The sequence below is a fragment of the Gastrolobium bilobum genome, unplaced genomic scaffold, assembly GCF_033153095.1.
Source record: "Gastrolobium bilobum isolate Gb01-03AN ecotype WA unplaced genomic scaffold, APGP_CSIRO_Gbil_v1 utg3268, whole genome shotgun sequence".
NCBI lineage: Eukaryota > Viridiplantae > Streptophyta > Magnoliopsida > Fabales > Fabaceae > Gastrolobium > Gastrolobium bilobum.
In genome coordinates this window covers 452,430-477,253 of record NW_026899992.1, presented here as the reverse complement: position 1 = coordinate 477,253, position 24,824 = coordinate 452,430, and the positions used below count along the sequence as shown (strand labels likewise).

At 34.6% G+C, this 24,824-nt stretch overlaps 2 protein-coding genes across 3 annotated transcripts; both read left to right on the top strand.

Moving 5' to 3' along the window:
* The first annotated feature begins 137 nt into the window (after window positions 1-137).
* On the top strand, window positions 138-11,690 carry LOC133294693 (wings apart-like protein 1). Of its 2 annotated transcripts, none has more exons than XM_061493425.1 (13): window positions 138-886; window positions 1,764-1,863; window positions 3,058-3,397; window positions 4,121-4,233; window positions 4,478-4,606; window positions 4,790-4,883; window positions 5,043-5,153; window positions 6,593-7,161; window positions 8,480-8,742; window positions 9,478-9,628; window positions 10,291-10,388; window positions 10,478-10,559; window positions 11,095-11,690. In XM_061493425.1, exons 1-13 carry the CDS (start codon window positions 387-389, stop codon window positions 11,176-11,178), a joined length of 2,634 nt encoding a protein of 877 aa, XP_061349409.1. In that variant the 5' UTR covers window positions 138-386; the 3' UTR covers window positions 11,179-11,690. The 2 variants fall into 2 exon arrangements, with proteins under 2 accessions (XP_061349409.1, XP_061349410.1); XM_061493426.1 differs by having other exon boundaries at window positions 721-886; window positions 1,747-1,863.
* A 7,984-nt stretch (window positions 11,691-19,674) lies between these two features.
* LOC133294733 (cytochrome P450 736A117-like) lies at window positions 19,675-22,064 on the top strand. The gene is made up of 2 exons (XM_061493477.1): window positions 19,675-20,559; window positions 21,456-22,064. Exons 1-2 carry the CDS (start codon window positions 19,861-19,863, stop codon window positions 22,062-22,064), a joined length of 1,308 nt encoding a protein of 435 aa, XP_061349461.1. The 5' UTR covers window positions 19,675-19,860.
* The last annotated feature ends 2,760 nt before the right edge of the window (window positions 22,065-24,824 follow it).

The following is a 24,824-nucleotide window of genomic DNA, read 5'->3' as shown; positions in this document are numbered from 1 at the left end:
ATGACCAAACTAACCTCATTTGATGCTCCCTCCGAGGGTATTACCGGATAAAAAATTTTAAATAAACCTCACTGGCCCATTGGTTCAAAATCGCACAGAATTTAATAAAATATATAAAAATATAAACAAAAATTTCAAATTCACACAAGGACCTCGATTCAATTCTTCTTCTTCATCATCTTCTTCATCTTCTTGTTCTTCTTGGTGTTTGTTCTGAAATTCTCACCCTTTTCACTCTCTTCAGTTTCTCTTCACCGAAAATTTGAGCTTCTTCTTCCCAAAAAGCCCTCGGCTTCGTCTCAAAAATGCCCAATCCTTACCCTTACACATAGCCGCCGCCACCAACCACCGCCGATCTGCGATTCCGATACCGAAGAAAATAAAAAATGATCGTTCGCACTTACGGTCGACGCAACAGAACCATTTCAAGAACGTGCTCGGGCTCTTCGCTAAACGACGACGTCTCGGACTCGGAACCCTTCGTGAGAAGCTCGCTTTCACAGTCCCAAGAAAGCTCCCAACAGGACAACCTCTACGGCTTCGCATTCTCGTCGCAGGACTCATCCTCGCATTGGTCCCTCTTCGATTCCGACCCCAATTCGATCGACGCTTTGTGCGGCGGCGACCCCGGCGGCGGGGGGAGGGAGTCCAAGAAGGCGAGGAGGGCGGCAGAGAAGAAGGCGGCGAACGTGCTCTCGATTCCGGCGACGTCGACGCTGATGGAGGCGCAGGAGTTTGGTGAGATGATGGAGCACGTGGATGAGGTCAATTTCGCACTCGATGGGCTTCGCAAGGGTCAGCCTTTGCGGATCAGAAGGGCTAGCTTGGTGTCACTCTTGTCCATATGTGCCACCACGCAGCAGCGAAGGCTTCTGCGGACTCAAGGGTATGTGATTTTCTCTAAGGAATCTGTTGCTTGTTGGTTTTGAATCTGAAATTCTGGTGTTGGTTTTGTTGGGGTTAGTTTCAAAATTTTAAATTTTGGGTGGGTTAAGTTGTGGGGTGTTTTTTAGGTTCACTTGATGTCTCTGGTTTTTGAATTTGCTGCTATTTCTCTTTTTACAAGCTTTTGAATTTCTGGTATATTTATTAGTGCTGGTTGTGAAGAAGAACAAAAAGGGTTAGTATTTTGCTTCACTTACGATTCTGGTATTATGGTTCTCATTTAGGTAGATTGAACTATGAGATATCTTTGGTCACTTTCCAAATAGAAACTTGATTTGAAGAGGAGCTTCGATATTTTACAGTTTTGAAGGATTGCGTTTGTCTCACTTCACTGAATGGGCTTTGTTTGTTGCCTTTATTTTTTAATCATACGAGGTATCCCCATACCCTTTTGGGTATGAGATTAATCTTTGCCCATGGTATCGAGGTTGCCCCTCCTCCCAAGGGCTTTCTCACAGGCTGAGCTCAAGTTTGCTTAACACTTGAGCCACCCTTTGTGGGTTTATCTTGCCATTGCCATTTGATACAATGAGAATATGTATATATATATATATATTTTTTTTGTAAATAGAATATGTATATTTTTACCATATAAGGATTCAGAATTTAAGTTTTTCATAGTATTGCTTTTATCAATTGCATGAGTATTATGTAATTGTCCGTGAGTGAGGCAGGGACAGGGTAATATTTTCAATATATCTTTACTTTAGTTTGGAATTTTAAAGTGAGTGCATGGGTTGAACTCACTCTCACGCATAGGAAATATAACAGTATGGGTGATTCTTAGCTGATAAATCCCAGATTTTTATACTTTCTAGGATGGCAAAGACAATAATTGATGCTATTTTGGGCCTCGGTCTTGATGATTCTCCCAGCAATCTTGCAGCTGCTACCCTTTTCTACATTTTGACCAGTGATGTAAGTCTTCTATTGTTTGTAATATTGCAGTTGCAGTGAATAATGAAAGAAGCTATGGGTAATATGAGCATGGTTATTAAATAGCCGAGGAATTTCTTTTACATTAGTAAATTTTTTTACAATCTGCTAGATGTAGCAAGCCATCATTCTCTTTTAATATATTGCTATGCTTCTAGTTAATAATTAGTTTTGTTAGCATTCTTTTGCTAATTTTCTCTCTTGGTACTTGTTTGATCCTAGGTTTAAACCAAATCTTTAATATCATGCATAATATTTCTGTATGTAAGGTTTGACATGTGTATACTTTCAATTGGATTTGTTTCTGAACTGGAAGAAAAGAAGAAATCCATTAGTGGCTCCTATCAAGCAATGAAAACATTTTCTTTGACATGATGCCTAAGAAGCTTATCTCTGGATGCAATACTATGTATTGCCACTTTCTTAAGAATTAAAAGCTCGGCCAAACTTAATTTCCTGGGCTCGTGCATTCCAAAATTACACAGTCCACAATTTTCTCAATTTAGTTTAACTTAAAAACCTTTCTAAAATTTTTTTGTTCATTCTGTTCATATTTATTAGAAAATTTTCCAATTTGAGTGCATGTCATCAGACGTCTTTGGTGCTTGCCAATATTTCTGAACATTATGAGATTGGTACCCATCTATAACAAAATTATTGGTATTGGTTTACAGTCAGAAGAGGAAGCTACACTTGCGATATACATAGTCCTTTAATGGGTTTCATTCCCACTAAATTTTGTTCAGTCATACATTTACTCTTGGTGATTACATGTTTGCTACTTTGGTTCCTTGTTTATCAAACTTCAAGTGTTTTGTTCAGGGTAGTAGGAAATCTATACTTAAACATTCACTGTCCTCCAATTATTTCTTCACTGCTTATTTTCATCCGCTTTGTTTGTTATTGATTGTAGACTTGTCCCAAGTAACTAGGTAACAAATATAATGGGAACGCCTTATAGATTGAAAATATATAGGATTACTGCTATATATGAAGAAATTTATCTTGAATATCTCTGATAAGTTTATGCTGCGGTTTCGCTTCCAATCTTTTGTGGACAATAGTGATTATTAGGTGGCATGTACTTCCATTTGGGCACTTAGTTTGGACTCTGTAATTTATCAATCTACATATTCATTATTTGCCTATATTTTACTGGATATGCTTTTGTTTCAGGGTCAGGATGATCACCTTCTTGAATCACCTGGTTGTGTTCAATTTCTAATCAAGTTGTTAAGACCAATTGTATCCACAGCTATTGCAGACAAAGCACCAAAATTTGGCTCTAAACTTCTATCATTGCGTCAGAATGATGACATGCAAAAAAATACAACGGGAAGAGTGGACTCCAGTTCTGTTGCAATTTTTTCTAAAGTTCAAGAAATTCTAGTAAATTGCAAAGAACTAAAAACAACCTGTCAGAATGACAACGGGGTTAAGAGGCCAGAGTTATGCCCAAAATGGTTAGCATTGCTGACTACGGAGAAGGCTTGTTTATCTGCCATTTCTCTTGATGGTATCGTAAAGAACATTTCTTTCCACATTTTATATTATTGGCTGAAAATGTTCTTTTCCCTCATATATATGTGGTTCTTTGAAATGCTGTTTTTTTTTTTTTGTGGCAAAATATTAATAGTTAAGCAAATCTGTTCTTGTATAATGATGTTTACTGTTTATAAATCAATCTTGATACTTCTTTTCTCCTCAATTTCTGAAGGTGCCATTTTGATATTCAAATACTAATAAAGTTAATAAATTCTCAGTACCATGGTACTTAATTTGATGGAATCTGGTTTGTTATATATAAATTCTGGGGGTTTAATATATTCTGAGATGTATTTCAGTGGTATTGTTTATGTGTATTCCATTCCAAATTAATCAAGATTTTGCTGTTTTTACCTGTATATTATGTTTTTCTGTTGTGATCTTTCTCCACACACAAGTTATAATTTCAATAACTTCTTTATGTGTATTTCCATTCCAAACTAATCAAGATTTTTCTGTTTTTGCCTGTAAATTATGATTTTCTGTGCTAATCTTTCTCCACACAAATTATAATTTCAATACATTGTTTATGATGCTTGTAGTTGATCAGGAACTAACTTCTGTAGACTTTGCTTTCTTTTGTGGTCTGGAAGACTCTATATATTCTTTTATTGGAACCTTTGTATTGTAACCTTTTATGAGTATTTTTTTATATTTTTCTTTTGGATGTTATGGTTGAACTACTTGTGTTTAGAAACCTCTGGTGCTGTACGGAAGACTGGTGGAAATTTTAAGGAAAAACTACGGGAGCATGGAGGACTTGATGCTGTCTTTGAAGTCACCATGAATTGTCATTCAGATTTGGAGGTGTGAGTGTGATCTTATATGTTAGTTCAATATGCATGCTTTACTATATTTGAAGTAGACATGGCTCTAGCAAAAAGGAATTGAAAGAGACAATGTAAAACAGAGAGAGCATTTTCTGATTGAAATTTCTTACTCTGAGATGAGATATTGTATTTTGTCAATTCTTCTTTTATATTTGCTTCCATAAATAAGAAATTATGGTAATGAGTAATGACTATCTTAAATCCATGGATTTGTCTTTCAGAATTGGATGGAGGATAGTTCTCTGTCCACCAAAGATTTGAGAAATGAAAAACGTCTGAAGAGCTTAACCTTGCTTCTCAAATGCCTGAAGATAATGGAAAATGCTACTTTCCTAAGTGCAGACAATCAGGTTGACATGTGCTTTTTGCCTGTTTTCCTAGAAATTTGTTTTTTCTTCATAGATATAATTTTTGTTGTCTTGACTTTTGCTTGTGTGACTTTCCATCTGTATTGCATAATGCATATTGTATGTTTTGTTGGTGAACTTTTTAATTTATCAATCTTATTCTTAACATTTTTTTTCTCATTATAGTCTCATTTGCTTGGAATGAAAGGAAAATTGAGTCGTCAGGCAACCCCATTTTCTTTTACGGAGCTGATAATAACTGTTATAAAGATCCTCTCAGGTAATGATCATACAGAGGACTAACTTCCTGTTTCTGCTTCCTTTTCCTCATTTAATTATTTTGTTTTCAGTGGTTATTTTGCTTTGATTAGTTTACATCTCTGATGGTTCATAGCTTTTCTTCTCTCTCTCATCCATGCCAAAAACTTCTAACTTCTAGATCTATATTTACGTCGGAGGGCCTCTGCTGTATCCATTGATAGCAAGCCTTACGATCTTTTCTCTATGGTCAGTCAAGATGCTGAATTGGATCCTCTAAGAGACTATAAAGGTACTAGATTGTTATTATCTGGTAGTGAAACTGTGTTTTTTCTGATTATTGTTACATATACTAGAGGTCTATGCAGAAATTTCTCAAATCACTGTGAAACCTTTATACTTTTTAACTATCCTTTTTCTTCTAGATAGGAGCTTTTGCTTGAATTCTCTCCCCCCCTCCCCTTCTTTTTGGTGGGTATAATAACTGTTATGTCTTTTTGTTTTTTATGCAAAAAAATATGGAGAGTTATATACCTCAGTACTGACTTATATCCTACATGGAAGGGGATGGGAAGTGAAGGGAATATTCACGTAGTTAAGTCTAGAGCATAACCTAATACTGAACTGGCAAGAATTTGTGGGAGGTGGAAATTTGGCTGGGAAGAAATGAGAATATACGAAGGAAGGAATAAGGATAAGTAGTGCATGGTAGTCATGATTTGGGAGGAAAAGGGAATGGGTCTGGGCTAGAGATTCTCGGCATCTGCAGAACTTTAGATTTATGTTTTATTTTCTGCATTGTTTTATCAGTAAAAATCAGTTTCTATCAATTAATTAAGCTCCGGGGTTACTTTATTGGTTTACCCTGAAAGATGTCATATCTTAATCCTTGATTTGATTTTGTTGTCTCTATTGGGAAGAAAAATATTTTTCTTTTAATCTGAAAGAGAAGTGAGCAATGACAATAGGGTTGGGATCATGGATTTTTCAGTTTGCTTATTATGCTTATAGTACACCCTACCATGGATTTGAGCCATGCTTATATATTAAAGCCAAGCCATGGATTTGAGCCAATGGTCATGTGTGGACTTTGATTCAGAAATTGCTTTATTTAGACTCTTGAGTACTTCTCTTGTAGTTTGAGTGTTTTCTTACGGAAGATTTCTGAGAAGGTTAGGTTTATTCAAGGTTTGGTAAATTGTAGAATGGCCATCATTGTAGTGCCTTGTAAAGAATTAATTCAACCCAAAAACTTAAGCTGTTGGGTGAGGTTACCTTAATGGCTTTACATATCTCTAACACACCCCTTCACATGAGAACCCACTGGGCTTGAAGGGTGGATAATGCTCAGGCCCACCCACTTGTGCTAACAAACTCCACAATACTTAATTATTTATTAATTAAATAGGGGCGGTTAGGATTGAACCCGTGACACCGAGGCTCTGATACCATGTAAAGAACCAATTCAACCCAAAAGCTTAAGCTGTTGGGTGAGGTTACTTTAATGGCTTTACATATCTCTAACATGCCTTGTCTTTCATTGTTCTACACTTTTTTGCTATAAAGATAAGTTATTTCTTCGCAAGCATTTGGATTATGCTAAGCTGTTGTCATGTTCTAAAAGATAAATTGGTGGTGACAAATTGACAATTCATTGGAATTTGCATATGCTTACTAATGTAGAAATAAGCTCTTCAGATTTTCTGAATGCTCTTTTGTTTGAATTTGCAGAAAATGAGACTTTATCCATCAGTTCCAGTAGAAAGTACTCTGGTGTGGAGAGAGCCTCTTCTGTTAAGAGTTCTACTATTTCTCAGAACAGCAGACTGTTTACATGTACTCAGTTGGAAAGTTCACTATCCAATTCTGAAACTCCGAGCACTTCAGCTACTGATACTTATTCACTAAAGATGAGGGTTAGTTCTTCCACGTCTGGGTCTTGTAGTGCTGCATCAAAAAGTTCATACTCTAACACATCCATGATCCAAAATAGTTCAAGGAAGAATGTGCGTTTTACAGAAGGTACCCCAGTTGTAATCTTGGATGATAGCCAAGATCCCTTTGCATTTGATGAGGATGACTATGCACCCTCTAAGTGGGACCTACTATCAGGGAAACAAAAAAGATCTAATTCTAAAAGGCATGAGATAGCAAAGAAAGTATTTGACGATGGATGTCAATCTCAGACCTATGTAAGCAAGCAAGAAATAAATGACAGGGATATCAATTGTTCCAGTTCTAACGTTGGTGATGATGAAGGTTCCAGCCTTCTAACTGATTGCCTTCTTACTGCTGTGAAGGTATTTTATTGGATTTAGTGTTTGTTCTATATTTTTTATTTCTAATTCTTGTCATAATATTTGGATAATTGAGTGAAAGTGGATAACTTGCTTACATATTAAATCATTTGGTAATTATTTATTTTTCACGTGTAGTTGCAACCTCAAGTTTATGTCACATTTGTACACTATACTAATCAACATCAGCATCAACAACACCTTTATCAAGGGATTGAAAAAAGATAAAAAATAAAAATAAAAATAAATAAATAAAATAATACTAATAATATATATATATATATATATATATATATATATATATATATAAAGGGGGTGTAAAAAAAAAACTAAGTAAGAGAAAAAAAAAGAAAAAGAGAAAAAAAAAGAAAAAGAGAAAAAAAGAAAGAAAGATGGGGAAGGGGAAAGAGATAAAGGAAAAGACGGGGAAAAGAAGAAGAGGGGGGAGATGAAGAGGAAAAGGACTAAAAAGGGACCATCTGGATCATAGGAATAACAACGGGTCTAATCTTCCACCATGCTTATAGCTTTTCTCCATTTCGTCCTAAGGCACAACGTCCTCCGATCTATATCCCACTCCATTAAATGTTGTTTTACTACCTTTCCCTAAGTAAGTTTCAGTCTACCTCTATCTTTCTTTGTGCCGAGCTCTTGGTAACAAACTTTTGTTCTTGCGGGAGCATCCATGGGTCTTCTTATTATGTGCCCAAACCACCTCAATCTATGTTCTCTCATCTTTTCAGCCACCAGTAGTACTCCTACTTTTCGTGAAATATCTTCATTTTTTATCTTATCCATCCTCGTATAACCACACATCCACCTTAACATCCTTATCAATGTTGCCTATGTGCTGGCCAACATCCAGATAAATATTAGCTGGATTTAATTCTTGTTTTGTTTATATATACTGTCAAGCAACCAACTCCCCAAATGCATAGCCCTTGGGTGAAGGCACATGAATGATTTTATTATATCTCTTAGGGTAATCATAGTCTTATGTCACAGGTGATTGCTTTCTCCTGTTCCCCTCACATCTACCAATATGTATTTTTATTTATTTTTATTTTTTTGATTTTAAAGGTTGGCCCCACTTAAATTTGTCTCAGCTGTAGACAAATTTTTTTAACTGTTGCTGAAGAAAAGTAACACCCTATCTCTTAACATGTAATCTGATAGGCCTATCTGCAGAACTGGGATATGTCCATATCCCTTTGTTCATATGTTTTTTTTTTTTCATTTGAGCTCCTGTCAGGGTCTTTAGCATGCAGCACTGATGAAGTCACTTAAGATTTATGCACTAATTAATGTTGTCTTATTGTAGGTGCTGATGAATTTGACTAATGACAACCCTGTTGGCTGTCAGCAAATTGCCTCCCATGGAGGATTGGAGACTATGTCTATGTTAATTGCTGGTCATTTCCCTTCTTTCAGCTCCCCTTTCTCCTTTGCTCAGATAAAAGAAAATGCTTCAAGAACTGCAAAAGACCATCAAAATGATAGGCATCTAACTGATAATGAGTTGGATTTTCTTGTTGCTATTCTGGGCCTGCTTGTAAACCTAGTTGAGAAGGATGGCCGAAACAGGTAATTTGAACAATTTCTGGATTGGTAGTTTGTTACGATACATGAACAAGAGATTTATGTTTTTTCCCTCAAGTCTTCCTCCTCCTCTTGTAAGTTGTATATTTGGACAGTCTTTTTCCTCCTATTATTGAAGACCGTGTCTAGGTTCTTACTTGTCTAAATACATTGTACCTCTTTACCACTTTGGTTATATAAACAAACTCCTCTCCATTGTATATTTAAGACACACGGACAGAATTTCTCTTTGAAATTCATGATTTTCATACTGTTATTGCAATTGCTTGAACTTTTAATCTTAGGAAATTTGCTAATTAAGTCTCTATTAGACTGTATCTGGATGGCATGTTTGTGAACTATACTTTTATTCTTGTTTTCAAAATTCTAATGTAGCATAAAGATTGTACCTTCCTCTTTGTCCCTTCAAGAGGGGTTTCACCATAGTGTACAACTATTGTATTGCCAAGCCTATCACTTTTTTAGTAATTAGAAGATTTAAAACTTACCCACTGCTTAATCCCTTTGATTTATTTGATTTTTTTTTACTGAAAAAAGACAGAATAGAATGACTTCACACTAACTGTAACTTGGTATTTTTTTGGCATGATATACAATTGAAAAGATGCTAAGGAGAAACCGAACACCAAAGAAAGTTTTGGCATTATAATATGATGTGTATTTTATTGTTATTGTATTTTTGTTGTTACCCCTTCAAACTTTGTTTCTGGTTTTTGGCAGATCACGGCTTGCAGCAGCCAGTGTTTTACTACCTTTTTCAGAAGGCTTGGACAAGGAGGTTCGGAGGGATGTTATTCAATTATTATGCTCTATTTTCTTGGCCAACCAGGGTGAAAGTGAAGCAGCTGGGGAAGATAAACAATTACAACTGGTGGGTAGATTCCAGTTTTTCCTTGGAATTCTTGTCTGACACTTCGTATTATGTTTTTAGACTATTTTGTGTGAGACGATCTTAGTCATCCATAGACAAATCCATGGCCACTCTCTATCCTAACACACACACTCTCTCTCTCTCGTCACTGTTGATTTGTCTATGGACAACTGAGAAAGTCTCACATGAGGACATGTCATGAGAGGATCCTTTCCATATATCCTCTGTGTGTAAAATCTTTAATTGATCTTGCCAACTTCTTCACTGTATCATTCAATGGTTCATCATCATCAGCTGATGAAAAGCTGCTTTTGTTTATTTCACTGAAATACTTACAAAAGATACAAGTAGTAGTTAATTCAAATGAACAAGGGTAAGAAAAAATGGAAGTTGGAATCTTGTTTGATTCAATTGCACTCTGGTATGGATAGTGCAATTGATCGGAGAACAACTGGGGATTGGCTTCAATCTTCCAAGATATTGAACCGTTGTAGGCCTCATTTGATGTGTAACCATTGTACTTGTTTAAGTATTATCAATAGTTGAAACAATTGAATAAAAGTTGGTGTGACTCAAGACTTGTAATGTAGGAGAGAACATAATATAGGAAATTTGATTGTGACTACTGACTGATGTATCTTGAATAATCTTTTGTTATGCAGAATGATGAGGCAGCTGTTCTACAAGGTGAAAAAGAAGCTGAGAAAATGATTGTGGAAGCTTATTCTGCGCTGCTTCTGGCATTTCTTTCCACCGAAAGGTAAATTTTTTAAGAAATTTTAATTCTTCTTGTTTAGTTTAGTTTTGTTGCATACATTATCGCCCATAATTTACCTTTTTGGTCTACAGCAAGAGCATCCGTGCAGCAATTGCTGACAATCTTCCAGATCACAACTTAGCTAGTCTTGTACCTGTGTTGGACAGATTTGTGGTATGTAGCTGTTGATATTGTTAAATACCATGGGGATTAGATTGTGAAACTAGCTAGACATATTGTTTCTTATTCACTAAATTTGTTTGGGATGGGTAATTGGATATTGGGTTTAGTTTCTGATGCTTAATCTGTCTGCAGTAACTAGCATATTTAGTTTGTCTTTGAGTGTAAATAACCATATAGTCTTCTATGGTGTAGTTTGAGGCTGCTCCAAAGCAAATCTTGCAGAAGTTTAAATGCTAACACGGAGTTGCACTTGCCAGAACACTTTTGACTTGAAAAATTCATTACATTTCTTGGTTTGAACTCCCCAACATAGATATATGTTTAGAAGGCAGAGTTTAGGTATATTTTGGGTTCCCGGTAGATAATGGGATTTAAAATCACCATCTAAAGTGTGAAAAATGGATATGGCCTGCTTAATCATATTGGATGCTCACCCTTCTCTTTTATTTTTTTTTTCTTTTTTTTAAAGAAAATTATTGACACCATTGATAGCATTTTAAATTCATAATCATGTCTCTGTCTTCAGGAATTTCATATGTCTTTGAACATGATTTCACCGGAGACTCATAGAGCTGTCAGCGAGGTCATCGAATCATGTAGAATTCCATGAAAGCTTAGCAAATGGAAAACTCTGTACAGCCCCACGGCTTTCTTTCGGGCTGCTTGTTACTCCGGAGGAAATGAGAGTGCTGCAAATCACTTCATTACAAAGTCTGACCAACTTTTATAATCTCTGTTCACAGCGCTTATACCCTTATTTTTATATCACCGTGCTGGTGATGCTGAGATGCTTGTATACAAAATTCGATTGTGGGATGCGTTCCTAGCATAGTTTGTGTGTAATCAATAGTGGTAATTTCTTTTCCCCAATATTTTTGTTTATTCATTCATTTTCTTGTATTAGAAGCTTATATCTTTTGTACAAGTGCTCAAGTCCTTTGTTTCTCCATCTTTCTCAGAAACTTGATACAAGCTCAAGCTGAACTAGTCTTATTTAATCTTAGTACAATTAGAGATTTGTGCATTAATCGCATCTCATTCAGGAGCTAGATTTGTCTAAACCATAAGCTGCAATGGTGTTCCCATAGTGGATATTGAACATTATGTAGCATTACCGGAAAGCGCAAGCTTGTTGAACATATTGAACACTTTCTCAATGTAAGCTTGAATGATGTACTTCAATTAGGGAAAACTTTCCTTCATCACTTTATGGCAGGTATCACTTAGCTTTCTTTGATATCAAACTCGCCACTTGGGTTCTTCATGATTATAAATTCTTTAGATGCTAAATTTGACCTTATAATGTTAAAAATTTCTTTAATAAACACGGTCAGCTATTGACTTCAAGCTTATCTTGGATTCTTGAAGTATATTATATCTAAATCTTTTATCTTCTATCCTTTATTCCGTTCAATTGTCTCTGTTTTTACCCTTTTTGTTTTAACGCTTCCGATATGATACATGGATGTTCCTTTTAATTATCAAATAATCAAGATTTTAATTATGTGTCATCATTAAAACATTCTAAGCATGGATTCAACGCATGAGAAAGAAGAAAATGATTTTGATAAAACTTCCTCTTACATGGATTCAATATACAGAGCTCAAGCAGAATCAATTTCTCCTAAAACAAGCCAAAACAATCTGTAATGTTAGGGAGTCTACTGGTCCACTCAATGGACGTGTCTTCTTTAATGGTGACAAAACAAGCCAAAAGCTTTTGGGCTCCACCTTGAATCTGCTTTGTCCATAAAAGAAGCACCAATGTTTGCGTTTAGAAATGACTATGCTCAGCTTTCAAAAAAAGAAATGACTATGCTCTAAACAAGTAATATATCTATTGTCCTGTTAGTTACTGCCACACAAAAAGTCTTCTGAAGCATGAAGTATGGCAAAGATGAGCTCTAAGCAAGATCGAAATGACCCAATAAGAGATACATATTGCTGAGACAATTGGATGTGGTGACTCCACCAAATACTTTCAGAACCATTCAATTGCATTTGACACGTAATCATTGTATTCCGTATCTGAATCAGATACAAAATACACAGATACCAAACCCACTTAATTATTCTAATAATTAAGTCAATCACATCTAATTATTTTTGTGATTAAGTTTTTTTTTTTTTTTTTTTCCGGACCAATTGTGTAATAAGCATAGATGTTGGATGAAGATTTAAAGATGGTCCATAGATGTTGTAGCATTGTCTCATACCACAAAAGAAACGTCCATGATTATATATCTTGTTTGACAACAACAAGTGTCTCACTCGTATTCGTATGTTATAAGTTTAAGATGTCATTTTTCTCAATCTAACCTTGTCTGATGTAGTTCCGTAATGTATGACCTAGACAGAAAATTATTACAAGTTATAGAGAAATTTAAATGTGGAGGTGAAATTGCGATTAAGCCTCAAGTGTGAAGATTTAAAGATGGAGCATTGACAGCTGAAGAAGTTGTAGCATTAATTATCTTGTACCACAAAAGATACGTCCAAGATTATGGAACTCTTTCAATTCTATTCCTAAAATAGTTTTTTATTTTATTTTTAAAACAAAAAACTTGTTTAGAAAAGATTGTTTTGTAAAAATTATTCTTAAAACAATCACTATTTTTTAGTTTTGAAATTGTTTTATTGTGGTGGTAATTTTGTAACTATCAGAATTTATTAATGGTATTTTTATAAATAAAATTGTTTTTTTTAATTTAAATAATCTTGTAATTATAAAAATTCATTATTGGTATTTGTAAATAAATGGAATTTTTTATAAATTTAAATCTAACTCTATTTAAATAATTTTTATTGTTTTTCTATTCTCAAAATTAGTTTTTAAAATTTATATCCAAAATAATTATTAAAAAATATATTATTTGATTACCACACTCATATTCCTATGTAAACAAAATAAGAAAAAAATGAAATTACATAAATATGAAAATGTAACAATGTTTCTTTTTTTATTTTTATTTGGATAAGAAGATGGATTCAAATTTATTGTTTTTTTTTTCGTTTCTTCAATCGAATAATGAAAATTAAGACAAAAAAACCCCCCTTTAAAATGTAATAATTTTTATCTTAATTATTTATTTATTTTGGGTTGAGTTGTCATTATTTTTTAATTGAAATAACAGAAAAGTAGACAACAAAATAGGGCAATAGAAGAATATTAAAAAGTATAGCTCATATCCGAGGTGAAATACAATTGTCTTATTTGACGGCAAAATATCACGATCCATTTTGTGTAAAGAGAATTCCATACAATTCTAAGAATTCGAAAAGAGTTTTGGGTCTCATTTTAAAGTAGGGGTTAACGTGTAAAGTTGGTAAAATCTGGGTTAGTTATAGCCTAGCTGGATAGACAACAGACAATCCCACATCACATGGTAAGATAGATCCAACCCATTGAATTAGGGAAATATTTTCAATAGTAGCTAATAATTTGGTGCTCTTTTTTACAATATTAATTTTTTTTTCTTTTTATTCCTATTTTTTTTTAATTTTATCCTTTCATTTACACTAAAAGACCACCTAAAAAATGATAATCACGGAGCATAACATATGCTCACTTGAATAAATTCATTTAACTCAATTCACAAATGGCAGTTGGGTTATGATTTTCAATCCCTGAATTTGCTTGCAACTTGCCCTGGTGTGGGATGGGTTGATCCATTGAGTTAGTTTTTGTGATATTTAAATTTTTTATCTTAATATCTCTTCATATAAAAAATAAAGAATTTTTTTTATAACAAAGTTTATCCATATATCTAAGCAAAAATGAGTTCCTATAAGCTATGATAAATAATTATTTTGATAAATAATTATTTTCTTAATATTAAAATGAAAAAAATAACTTTAAATTTTGGGGTAAAAACGATGTTGATTTTTTTTATTTAATAAATAATTTCAACAAAGTATAATGTTCACAAAGTATTAGGAGTGAGCTATTGATTTAAACCTTAATATAACTGCATAAAAAAATTATAATATTAACAATATTGGTATTTTTTGTTTGTTTAATAGGCTTTTTGACCCTTTTGTCCCTCATTAATTAATTAATAACCAATTTGCCCCTGATCAAGAACTATCCACCAACCTGCCCCCTTTTAGTCGACTACCTTGCTGTTTTAGTCGAGCAAATGGCCAATCTTCAGAAAGTGGACTTCCGCAAATTTAGTCGACTAAAAAATCATCTTAATCGACTACATTTTTGGGATATTTAGTCGACTAAGTATCGATATTTAGTCGACTAAATATCGACGGATTTGTTTTTTAAAAACCCCCCATTCGGCAGAGGGGGAGTAGGATGACCTAATCGACTAAGGAGGCGGCCCAAACCCCAAATCCGCAGGAGCAGCTGAAGAACGCCCCAAACCCTTCCTTTAGGCGTGTGGATTGCCCCCAAATTTGGTCCAAATCGTGAAATCTGAAGGATAGGTAAGGTTTCTTAACTTGCATTGTGTTTTAGGTTTAGGAATTTTTTGTATTTGTTTGTTGTCCAAATTTGTGAACTCTAATCAAAGCGTTTGTTGTAGGTTTTGTAACCCTAATCTACTAAGGTTTATTTTTTTGCATTGTGTGAATTTTTTTGTTTGAAAAGTTTGTATGGGGCAAAAGTTTGCTTTTGGTTTACAACGCTTATGTTGCAAGTTTTCATTACCATCATGACATGTTTCATATAGTTAAATGCTGACATGTTTCATTGTAGGTACCCTAAACAAATGACGAGCCGCAGAAGACCAAGCGATGAGGGCAATGAGTCACTTGAGAGACGCACCAAGCATAGGCAAGAGCGGCCTTCTTCGTCAAGGCGACAAGACGAAGAGCCTGATACTGTTGACCTCCCGTATGGGTATCTGTTTGAGGACGACCCTGCCGTCCACGCTTCATTCGTACGTGACCATTTGAACCGGCCGTTATGTGCTCCAAAATCTTTGGATACAGCCTTTTTTTGATAAGGAGGGATTTGAAATTGTGGGGGTGTTGGAGGCGGCACATCTGAGGGTGTTGGCCGAGACCCTATGTCCGTATTCAGAGCTTATGGTGCGGGCCTTCTACCATAACCTCAGCTACGTACAGGGCGAGCTGAGGTCGAGGGTCTGTGGAATAGAGATCATCATGACGGCACCTGCATGGTTGGAGATACTCGGCTATGATTTTGACTCTTCTCAGACTGTGGTGTATGACGCTGATAGTGGTGTAGTACTTCCAGGATATGTACGAGAGGATGCCGTGCAGGAGCAGAGAAGAGTCCGTGGGGAACACTTGCACTACACTTGCATGGGTGCAGATGAAGATTGACCACAATCTAATTCAACATATATCTCAATAAAATTTTGAAATTTTCGGTCAACAATTGCATCTATGACACATTCGACATCTTCATCATCACATATATCGTTACCAATGTAGTAAATAGCATCCTTACCAACTGTTGTCTCTACCCTGGCAATCATCCGTTGAACGCATTGGCTGCCTTGCAAACCCAATTTTTGCTGAATTCTCTCCTTTAACTCATTGTATGTAGTGCCCCGTTTGATTTTCAACATTTTCGTTTTTCCTTCAAATTGAACACCGTTGGGGCCTTCATAATGCTTTCCATCATAGTAGATCATTGTCACATACATGTTTGGACTTGTGCTCATCTTCCTCACGAAATTGGGACTTGGGTTCTGAAATTGGGGGTTTGGGTTCGGATTTTGGGGTTTGGAATTGGGCAATGACAATGATTTCACAATATTAGGTCTGTAGAGATGGTGGGATGAAATACAATCGGATTGAGAGGATTACACATGAACAAAGGGAGCTATTTAGGTTTACACAACAACAACAATCGAAATGAGACCGAAAACATGGAAAATATAGGGTTTCAGTCGACATTTAGTCGACTAAATATCGATACTTAGTCGACTAAATATCCCAAAAATGTAGTCGATTAAGATGATTTTTTAGTCGACTAAATTTGCGGAAGTCCACTTTCTGAAGATTGACCATTTGCTCGACTAAAACAGCAAGGTAGTCGACTAAAAGGGGGCATGTTGGTGGATAGTTCTTGATCAGGGGCAAATTGGTTATTAATTAATTAATGAGGGGCAAAAGGGTCAAAAAGCCTGTTTAATATATCATACATGTTATGATTTTTTTCTCTTTATTATGAGATGAGATACAAACTTATTTACAATAATTGTTTTTAATGAATATACTCATAATAATAAAAATGATTGAAAAATTATATACCACTCTAAGCAATTATTTATATAAAATGATTATTATAAACTGGGAAAAAAGTTTGTCTGTTTAAAGGACATAGAGTTGTGTCATTTTAAGTAAGAGAAAGACACAACCTAGTATTTTTTATTTAAAATTTAAATTAAAAAAATATATCCACTTTCTCACCCATGATTTTTGTTACTTGTGTCTATCGATCTCTCACTTAAAATGACATATTTTATATCTTTTAAGAGAACAAACATTAAACCAAAAGAAATTATAATTAAACTTGAAAATGATATTTGAAGTATTTTATTTATTTTAAAAAAATAATTCATCAAAATCATAGCAAGTAATAATAAAATTTATTTTGTATATAATTTTTATGATTTCGTTAATACGCCTTGCCAAGCCTAATTATTTGATAAATTGTTGAGCAAGAAAATTGGAAAATGAAGAATTATATGGCTGAGTTTCGCCGTCGTCACTTCATTAATTCTTACACGGGGGTTGCTTCGCTTCCGTAGCAAAGGAGGTTTGTTGTGCGTCTTCCGTAGCAAAGTCTTCGTCTCTCTCTGAAACTAATTAAGCTTGTGTCAGTAAATCGATGAGCAATTACAATAACTATTTTCTCCTTTTCATTTTACGAGCTTTGTTCGAATATGGTCATGTTAAAAACTAGAGATATGTTGTTATCAAAAAAAAAAAAAACTAGAGATATGAGACAATTTATTCTTGACCATGAGGGAAAGGTTTTTTATTTATTTATTTAATTGCAATATCATAAAGGAAAAGATGATTGATAAGAAGTGAAAGTAGTAACATCTTATATTTGTTATAAATCAACTAAGTAAGGATTATATAATAAAAATATCAATAAATATAATATCTTAAATTTCAGATTGAAATTTGATGTTTGAGTAAAAAGATAATAACTACTATGATGTTAGAAGACTCGACAAGCTCTTCATATGTCCAATAAATTTTTATTGGTCCATGATCACTAATAATTAGGTGGTCCTCTTGTGTCAACATCAATATCAACATCAACATTAACAATACCTTTATTCCAAATTAATTGGGGTCGGTGGTAGATGAACTCACATGAAAGATACAAAACGGTTGAAAAAAAGTAAAAAAAAAAAGAAAAAAGAAAAGAAAAGAAATTAAATAAATAAATATATAAATAAATAAAATTAAACAAATAAAATAAAAAAATAAAAAAAGATAAAATAAAATAAAAATATATGTATATATAAATAAATAAAAGTAAAAAGGAAAGGGACAAGAAGAAGTGGGGGAAATGAAGGGGAAAAAGACTAAAAATGGACCATCTGGAACATAGAAATAACAACGAGTCTAACCCTCCACTATACTTATAGCTTTTCTCCATTCCATTCTAAGACATACTGTCCGCCAATCTATATCCCACTCCATTAAATCTTGTTTTACTACCTTCCTCAAGTAAGCTTCGGCCTACCTCTGCCTCTTTTTGTGTTTAGCTCTTGGTAACAAACTTCTGTTCTTACAGGAGCATCCATGGGCCTTCTCAACACGTGCCCAAACCACCTCAATCTATGTTCTCTCATCTTCTCGGCTTCCACTACTCTGACCTTTCGTTGAATATCTTCATTTCTTATCTTATCCATCCTTGTGTAACCACACATCCACCTTAACATCCTTATCTCTGCTACTCCCATCTTATGCTCATGTTGCCTATGTGCTGGCCAGCATTCCGCTCCATATAGCATTGCCAGTCTTACTGCCATTTTATAGAATTTTCCTTTTAACTTCAGGGGCATTTTGCGGTCACACAAAAATACACTACGCCATTTCATCCATTCTGCTCTGATTATGTGATTTACATCCTCATCAATCTCTCCACCTTTTTGTAAAATGGAGCCCAAGTATTTAAAAGCATCTTTTTTGGGTACCTCTTTGACCATTTAGATGCACGGGCTCTTGGTCCTCATCTCGTACAAGAGAAAACTCACACTTCAGATACTCAGCCTTGCTTCGACTTAATGTGAATCCTTTGGATTCCAATGTGCTTCTCCACAATTCAAGTTTTCTATTAACACCTCCTTGCTCTCATCAATAAACACAATATCGTCTGCAAAAAGCATATACCATGGCACTTCCTTTTGTGTAAATGTGAAAAAATTTATGGGTTTGATGTTTGTCATTTTAAATGACATAAACAAAGATAGACACAAAGAATGAAAATCATGGGAGAGAAAATGAGTGATTTTTTTAATTTAAATTTTAAATAAAAAAATAATTTCTTGTATCTATCTCTCTCTTAAAATGACAAATATTTTTCCCAAAATTTATATCTATTTACTCATTTCTTTCATTAATATTTTCATCATTAATATCCTAAATTTTCCAAAAGACAACCGAAAATTTTCTCCCATACGTGTCTTCCTTTGCATATAGGGCAGACTCTTGCCGTTTGATATTAGAGACTTTGAGGTTTGTTACTTTGTTTAGACCCCATTGCGTGAGCTATTTCCCTTGCCAAATTTCATATCACGTGAATATTTATCTTATTATACAACCACACATGTCTCACTCATATTCCTTTATATGGAAACAATGTCAAAAATTACAACTGCATAGATTGGCAATGCTTTTGTTTCTTAGTTACTAATTTTCGTTTTCTGACTTTTCATTATTTCAGGATAGAAACGAGGATAGTAGATAAGAAAGTGAGACACCATATTTGATTTCTGTAATATGCATATACTTATCAAGAAATCAATTTTTTTTCTTGCATTTATTTTTATTTCACCAATGAGAGGTAGGAAGAACCTATAAAAGTATAGAGAGAGTTGTCTTAAGTTCATGCAAAATTTTCTGCTTGAAAGTTTCCATTCATTCCGGCCCTATGGTTGTCTTGACTATCATAACGTTCTTCTTTATTCTTCTATTCATCATCAAATGGTATTCCAACTCCACAACATCCATAAAAAACTCACCCCCTTCACCTCCAAGATTACCAATACTAGGTAATCTCCATCAGCTTGGCTTGTTCCCACACCGCACACTCCAATCCTTAGCTCAAAAGTATGGCCCCTTAATGTTGCTTCATTTTGGAAAGGTGCCAGTACTTGTTGTTTCCTCTGCTGATGCAGCACGTGAGGTGTTGAAAACTCATGATCTCGTCTTCTCCAATAGGCCACATCGTAAAATAAATGATATACTCGTATATGATTCCAAAGATGTGGCAACTGCTCCTTATGGTGAGTATTGGAGGCAGTTAAGGAGTCTCACTGTGTTAAATCTTCTCAGTAACAAAAGGGTTCAATCTTTTCATCGTGTGAGAGAGGAAGAAACTGCAAGAATGATGGAAAATATTAAGGAGTGTTCTTCTTCTTCCTTGCTAGTTAACTTAACTAATTTGTGCTCTTCACTTACCAATGATATAGTATGTAGGGTGGCTATGGGAAAGAGATACCGTGAAGGAGAACTAGGGAATAAGTTTCAGCAGCTGTTGTTGGAGTTTGTAGAGTTGTTGGGTACTATTTCTATAGGAGATTATATACCATGGCTTGATTGGTTGGGAAAGGTTAATGGTTTCTGGGGTAGAGCAGAGAAAGTGGCCAAACATTTGGATGAGTTTATAGATGAAGTGATTGAGGAACACATTAGTTGTGATGGGCATGCTGAGGTAGATAGTGAGGACCAGAATGATTTTGTTGACGTTTTGCTTTCTATCCAAAAGACTAACACTATTGGCTTCCAAGTAGATAGAACAACAATAAAGGCTTTGATCCTGGTAAGAATATCATCTATTTATTCTCTCTCTCTCTCTCTCTCTCTCTCCATGTTTTTCCCTTTTTGCATATGTAAATAATAATATTACTCTAGCATAAAGCATATTTTCTGTTTTGCTTTACTTCCACCATTTCTCAGGTTGATTCTGCTTCTTGTGATAAATCAATAGGCAGAGGCAAGGTATACTCATGAAAAACCATGCATGTAGACTTGTATTTGTTTAATTGTGTGGATTAGTATATTTGTGAAGAACCATTTCAACTCAAACTCTTAAAGTTTTGGGTGTGGTTATATTAATGATTTTATATCTTTCTAATACACCCTTTAAGCAAGAGACCTATATGAGAGGGCGGTGAGGATCGAACTGGTAATGACACTTGGTTACTCCAGCTCTGATATCATATAAAGAACCAATTCGACCAAAAAGCTTAAGTTGTTAGATGAAATGGTTGCATAAACATGGTCCGTGACCATTTGGTCACTCCAGTTTTGATACCATGTATAAAATCATTTTAACTCAAAACCTTAAGACTTTTAGTGAGGTTACATTAATAATTTTATATCCTTCTAACAATAACATATTTCTTAAAATTTGGATGAATGAATTATAAAAAATCAGGAGTATCTTTTGGTTTATCCAATTTGTAATGGCTCTTGTCGTTGGATTGTTATACTTAAATTTAGGAACAGTGCAGTGATAATAAGCCTTATTGGTGTGTTTTCTATGATGATAAGTTGTCCCGGATATGTAGAAATATAGATAGGTTCGGAAAAATGAAAGAGCAATATTAACTACACCGTAATTTCCCTCTAACAGATATATAGCGAGATTTGTTATAGTTAGATTCTTAGATGTTATCTCATAGTTGAAGATGTAAGTAATTCTTGATTTTGCAGGACATGTTTGCTGCAGGAACTGACACAACCTCCACACCCCTAGAGTGGGCAATGACAGAACTATTAAAGCACCCAATTTTGATGCAAAGATTGCAAGACGAGGTGAGAAGTGTGGTTGGCAAAAGAACTCACATAACTGAGGAGGATTTGGGTCAAATGAACTACTTGAAGGCTGTGATTAAAGAAACACTTCGGTTCCATACCCCAGTTCCCTTATTAGTACCTCGGGAATCCATGCAAGATATCAAAGTGAAGGGGTATGACATTGCAGCTGGGACACAAGTAATAGTGAATGCTTGGGCCATTGCAAGAGACCCTACATGTTGGGACCAACCTCAAGAGTTTAAACCAGAAAGGTTCCTCAACAGTTCAATAGATTTTAAAGGACATGATTTTGAGTTTGTACCTTTTGGTGCTGGAAGGAGGGGTTGCCCTGGAACATTGTTTGCCATTAGTGTAATTGAGATGGCCCTTGCAAACCTTGTCCACCAATTTGATTGGTCATTGCCTGCAGGTGAGGAATTGGACATGTCTGAAACTAATGGCCTCACCATTCATAAAAAATATCCTCTCATGGCAGTAGCGACTCCACGTAAGAGACATGAATAAAGCTGTGTTTTTGTAATATGTTTAACTCTCACTTCACATGGACCCTTTGTGGATTGCATAAGCTTTATGACAATTATAATATATTATTATGTGTTGTTCATCTTATAGATTCTCTCATATCACATAATTTGATATGAAATAATTTCAATTGTTGATTGCCAAATCAAATGTAATAAAAATTAGACACTTCAGATTTGAAAGTGATTTTCCCCCCCTCTGTTTTGTTGCCTTTGTATGTAGTTTTTAAATTATCATAATCATTAAAAAGATTTTCAAATCCTTTGCATGCAATTTATATGAAATCCTATGCACACAAAATTGAGGGTTTATTATAGAAACCCCAAAACTATATTTTTTATTCCTCTGTAATCAAAGTTCTTGCACAATAGTCAGGTTTTGATATGAATGGCATATTATATAGCAATGTGGAGCCTGTGATTTTTCTTCTAGTCTTTCTTTGCAGATTCATGTTCAATATCTTCAATCCCTTCATTCACTTGTAAAATTTCATCCACTTCATGATCTGATATTGATAAATGCTTTATTATAATCTAACAAAGGCATAACACATTAAAAAAAAAGAAAAAAGAAAAAAAAAAGTTTCATTAAGATGAGTTCTCTTTCCACCTAAAGTTATATAACAATGGGAAATAATTATCTTATATTGCATAGGATAAATAGATCCCATAAACAATAGTTCTCTCCTTGTAATTTACACAACGGTTATTGAATTTCCACTTTGCGACAAAAAAGACGGGTGAAGAGAAAAATAAAAAAATAAAAAAGGGAAAGATATAATTTCTTAATATTGATTGATAGGGTAGAAAAATAATTGATTTAGTGAAAAGAAAGGGATGCTATATTAGAATTACAAGTGAAGAAAAAATGTTTAAATGATTTATCAAGTGAAGAAGTGAAGGGTAAATGATTCATGAATGTATAGAATCATTCGGTATATTATAGTTTTTTCTTTTCTTTTCTAAACATCTTTTATAGAATTATTCGGTACGTAGCCATGGCAAAGTTGATAAACCTATCATATCAATTGTTTCCACAAATCCGAGTAGTTAATTCAAATGAATATGGATAGAGCAATTGAATGCTTATGGAAAACAACTGGGAATTGGCTTCAATCTTCCAAGATATTGTACTGTTGTAGGCTTCATCTGATGTGTAACCATTGCACTTGTTTAGGTATTGTGCATTGAACATTTTCTCAATGTAACCTTGCTTAATGTATTTCAATCAGGGATAACTTTCCTTTCATCACTTTATGGCTTTTTGTGATTTAACTCGTCACTTGGATCCTTCATGATTATAATTCTCTAGATGCTAAAAATGTCCTTATAATGTTAAATATATCTTTAATAAACGCGGTATAGGTATTGACTTCAAGCTTATCTTGGATTCATGAAGCCCTATATCTTAATCTTTTATCTTCTATCCTTTATACCGTTCAATTATCTCTGTTTTTACTCTCTGTTTTAACGCTTCCGATATAATACATGGATGTTCCTTTTGACTACCACATAATAAAATTATCAAATAATCAAGATTTTAATTATGTGTCATCATTAAAGCATTCTAAGCATGGATTCAACGCATGAGAACCAAAAAATGATTTTGATAAAACCATCTCTTACATGGATTCAATATACAGAGCTCAAACCGAATTAATTTATCCTAAAACAAGCCAAAACAATCTGTAATGTTATGGAGTCTACTGGGCCACAATTAATAGTGAGTCAGTGACGAAACAAGCCGAAAGCTTTTGGGCTTCACTTTTGAATATGCTTTTACCGAAAGTGGATTCTCTCATGTGAAAAAATGGTCATGTAATTATATTATTTGATCATAACTGTAAGGTATCAGAAGCTGAGTAATGAGAGAAAGAGGAAGAAAAAGATCTAGTATTGAATGAAAATTATGAATCTTGAATACACTGCTATCTGTTACATTGGTTTATATATACAAAAGGCTAAACTGGATCTTAACTAATTAAGCTACTTTCACGGATACTGTTACTAACAGTTAACCGTTAGTACAGTTACACTTTCATCCCCCCACAAACTCATGCTTGAAGGAACGAAGAGTGAGTTTGTAACTGAAGTCAGCAAACTTAGAACTGGATATAGCCTTTGTTAAACCATCTGCAATCTGCTCAACAGAGGGAATATGGTAGACCGCAACAGAGCCATTAACTATCTTTTCTCGAACAAAATACAAGTCAAGCTCAAAATGCTTTGTTCTAGAATGAAACAATGGATTCGCAGTGAAGAGTACTGCACTGAGATTATCGCAGAAAATTTGAGGAGTTTTGATAGTATCAATCTTTAACTCAGCAAGCAAGGATCGAATCCAAGTCAATTCAGCTACTGTGGCTGCTAAGCACCTGTACTCTGCCTCTGTGCTAGATCGGCTGACAACTGCTTGTTTCTTGGATGACCAGGATACTATATTCCCCCCTAGAAAGACGCAAAAACCGGAAGTTGAGCGTCTGTCATCAACGTCTGAACCCCAATCCGAATCACAATAAGCAACTTGTTGTGGCTGAGGAGAAGGTTTGATGGTCAAACCAGTATCAGACGTGCCTTGAAGATACCGTAGGGTGCGTTTCACAGCTCTCCAATGAGAGTCCAAGGGAGAATGCATGAATTGACACACTTTATTGACCGAAAAGGTGATATCAGGCCTTGTGATTGTAACATATTGCAGAGCTCCTACAATGGATCGATATAGAGAAGGGTTATCGAATGGAAG

What these genes read in the sequence shown, in the direction of transcription:
- LOC133294733 (XM_061493477.1), top strand. Translation starts at nt 19,861, where the DNA reads ATGTTGCTTCATTTTGGAAAGGTGCCAGTACTTGTTGTTTCCTCTGCT. An exon ending in CAATAAAGGCTTTGATCCTG is followed by an intron (nt 20,560 to 21,455) that starts GTAAGAATATCA and finishes TTGATTTTGCAG; the next exon opens with GACATGTTTGCTGCAGGAAC.
- LOC133294693 (XM_061493425.1), top strand. Translation starts at nt 387, where the DNA reads ATGATCGTTCGCACTTACGGTCGACGCAACAGAACCATTTCAAGAACG. An exon ending in ATCTGCCATTTCTCTTGATG is followed by an intron (nt 3,398 to 4,120) that starts GTATCGTAAAGA and finishes ACTTGTGTTTAG; the next exon opens with AAACCTCTGGTGCTGTACGG. An exon ending in GCCTTCTTACTGCTGTGAAG is followed by an intron (nt 7,162 to 8,479) that starts GTATTTTATTGG and finishes GTCTTATTGTAG; the next exon opens with GTGCTGATGAATTTGACTAA.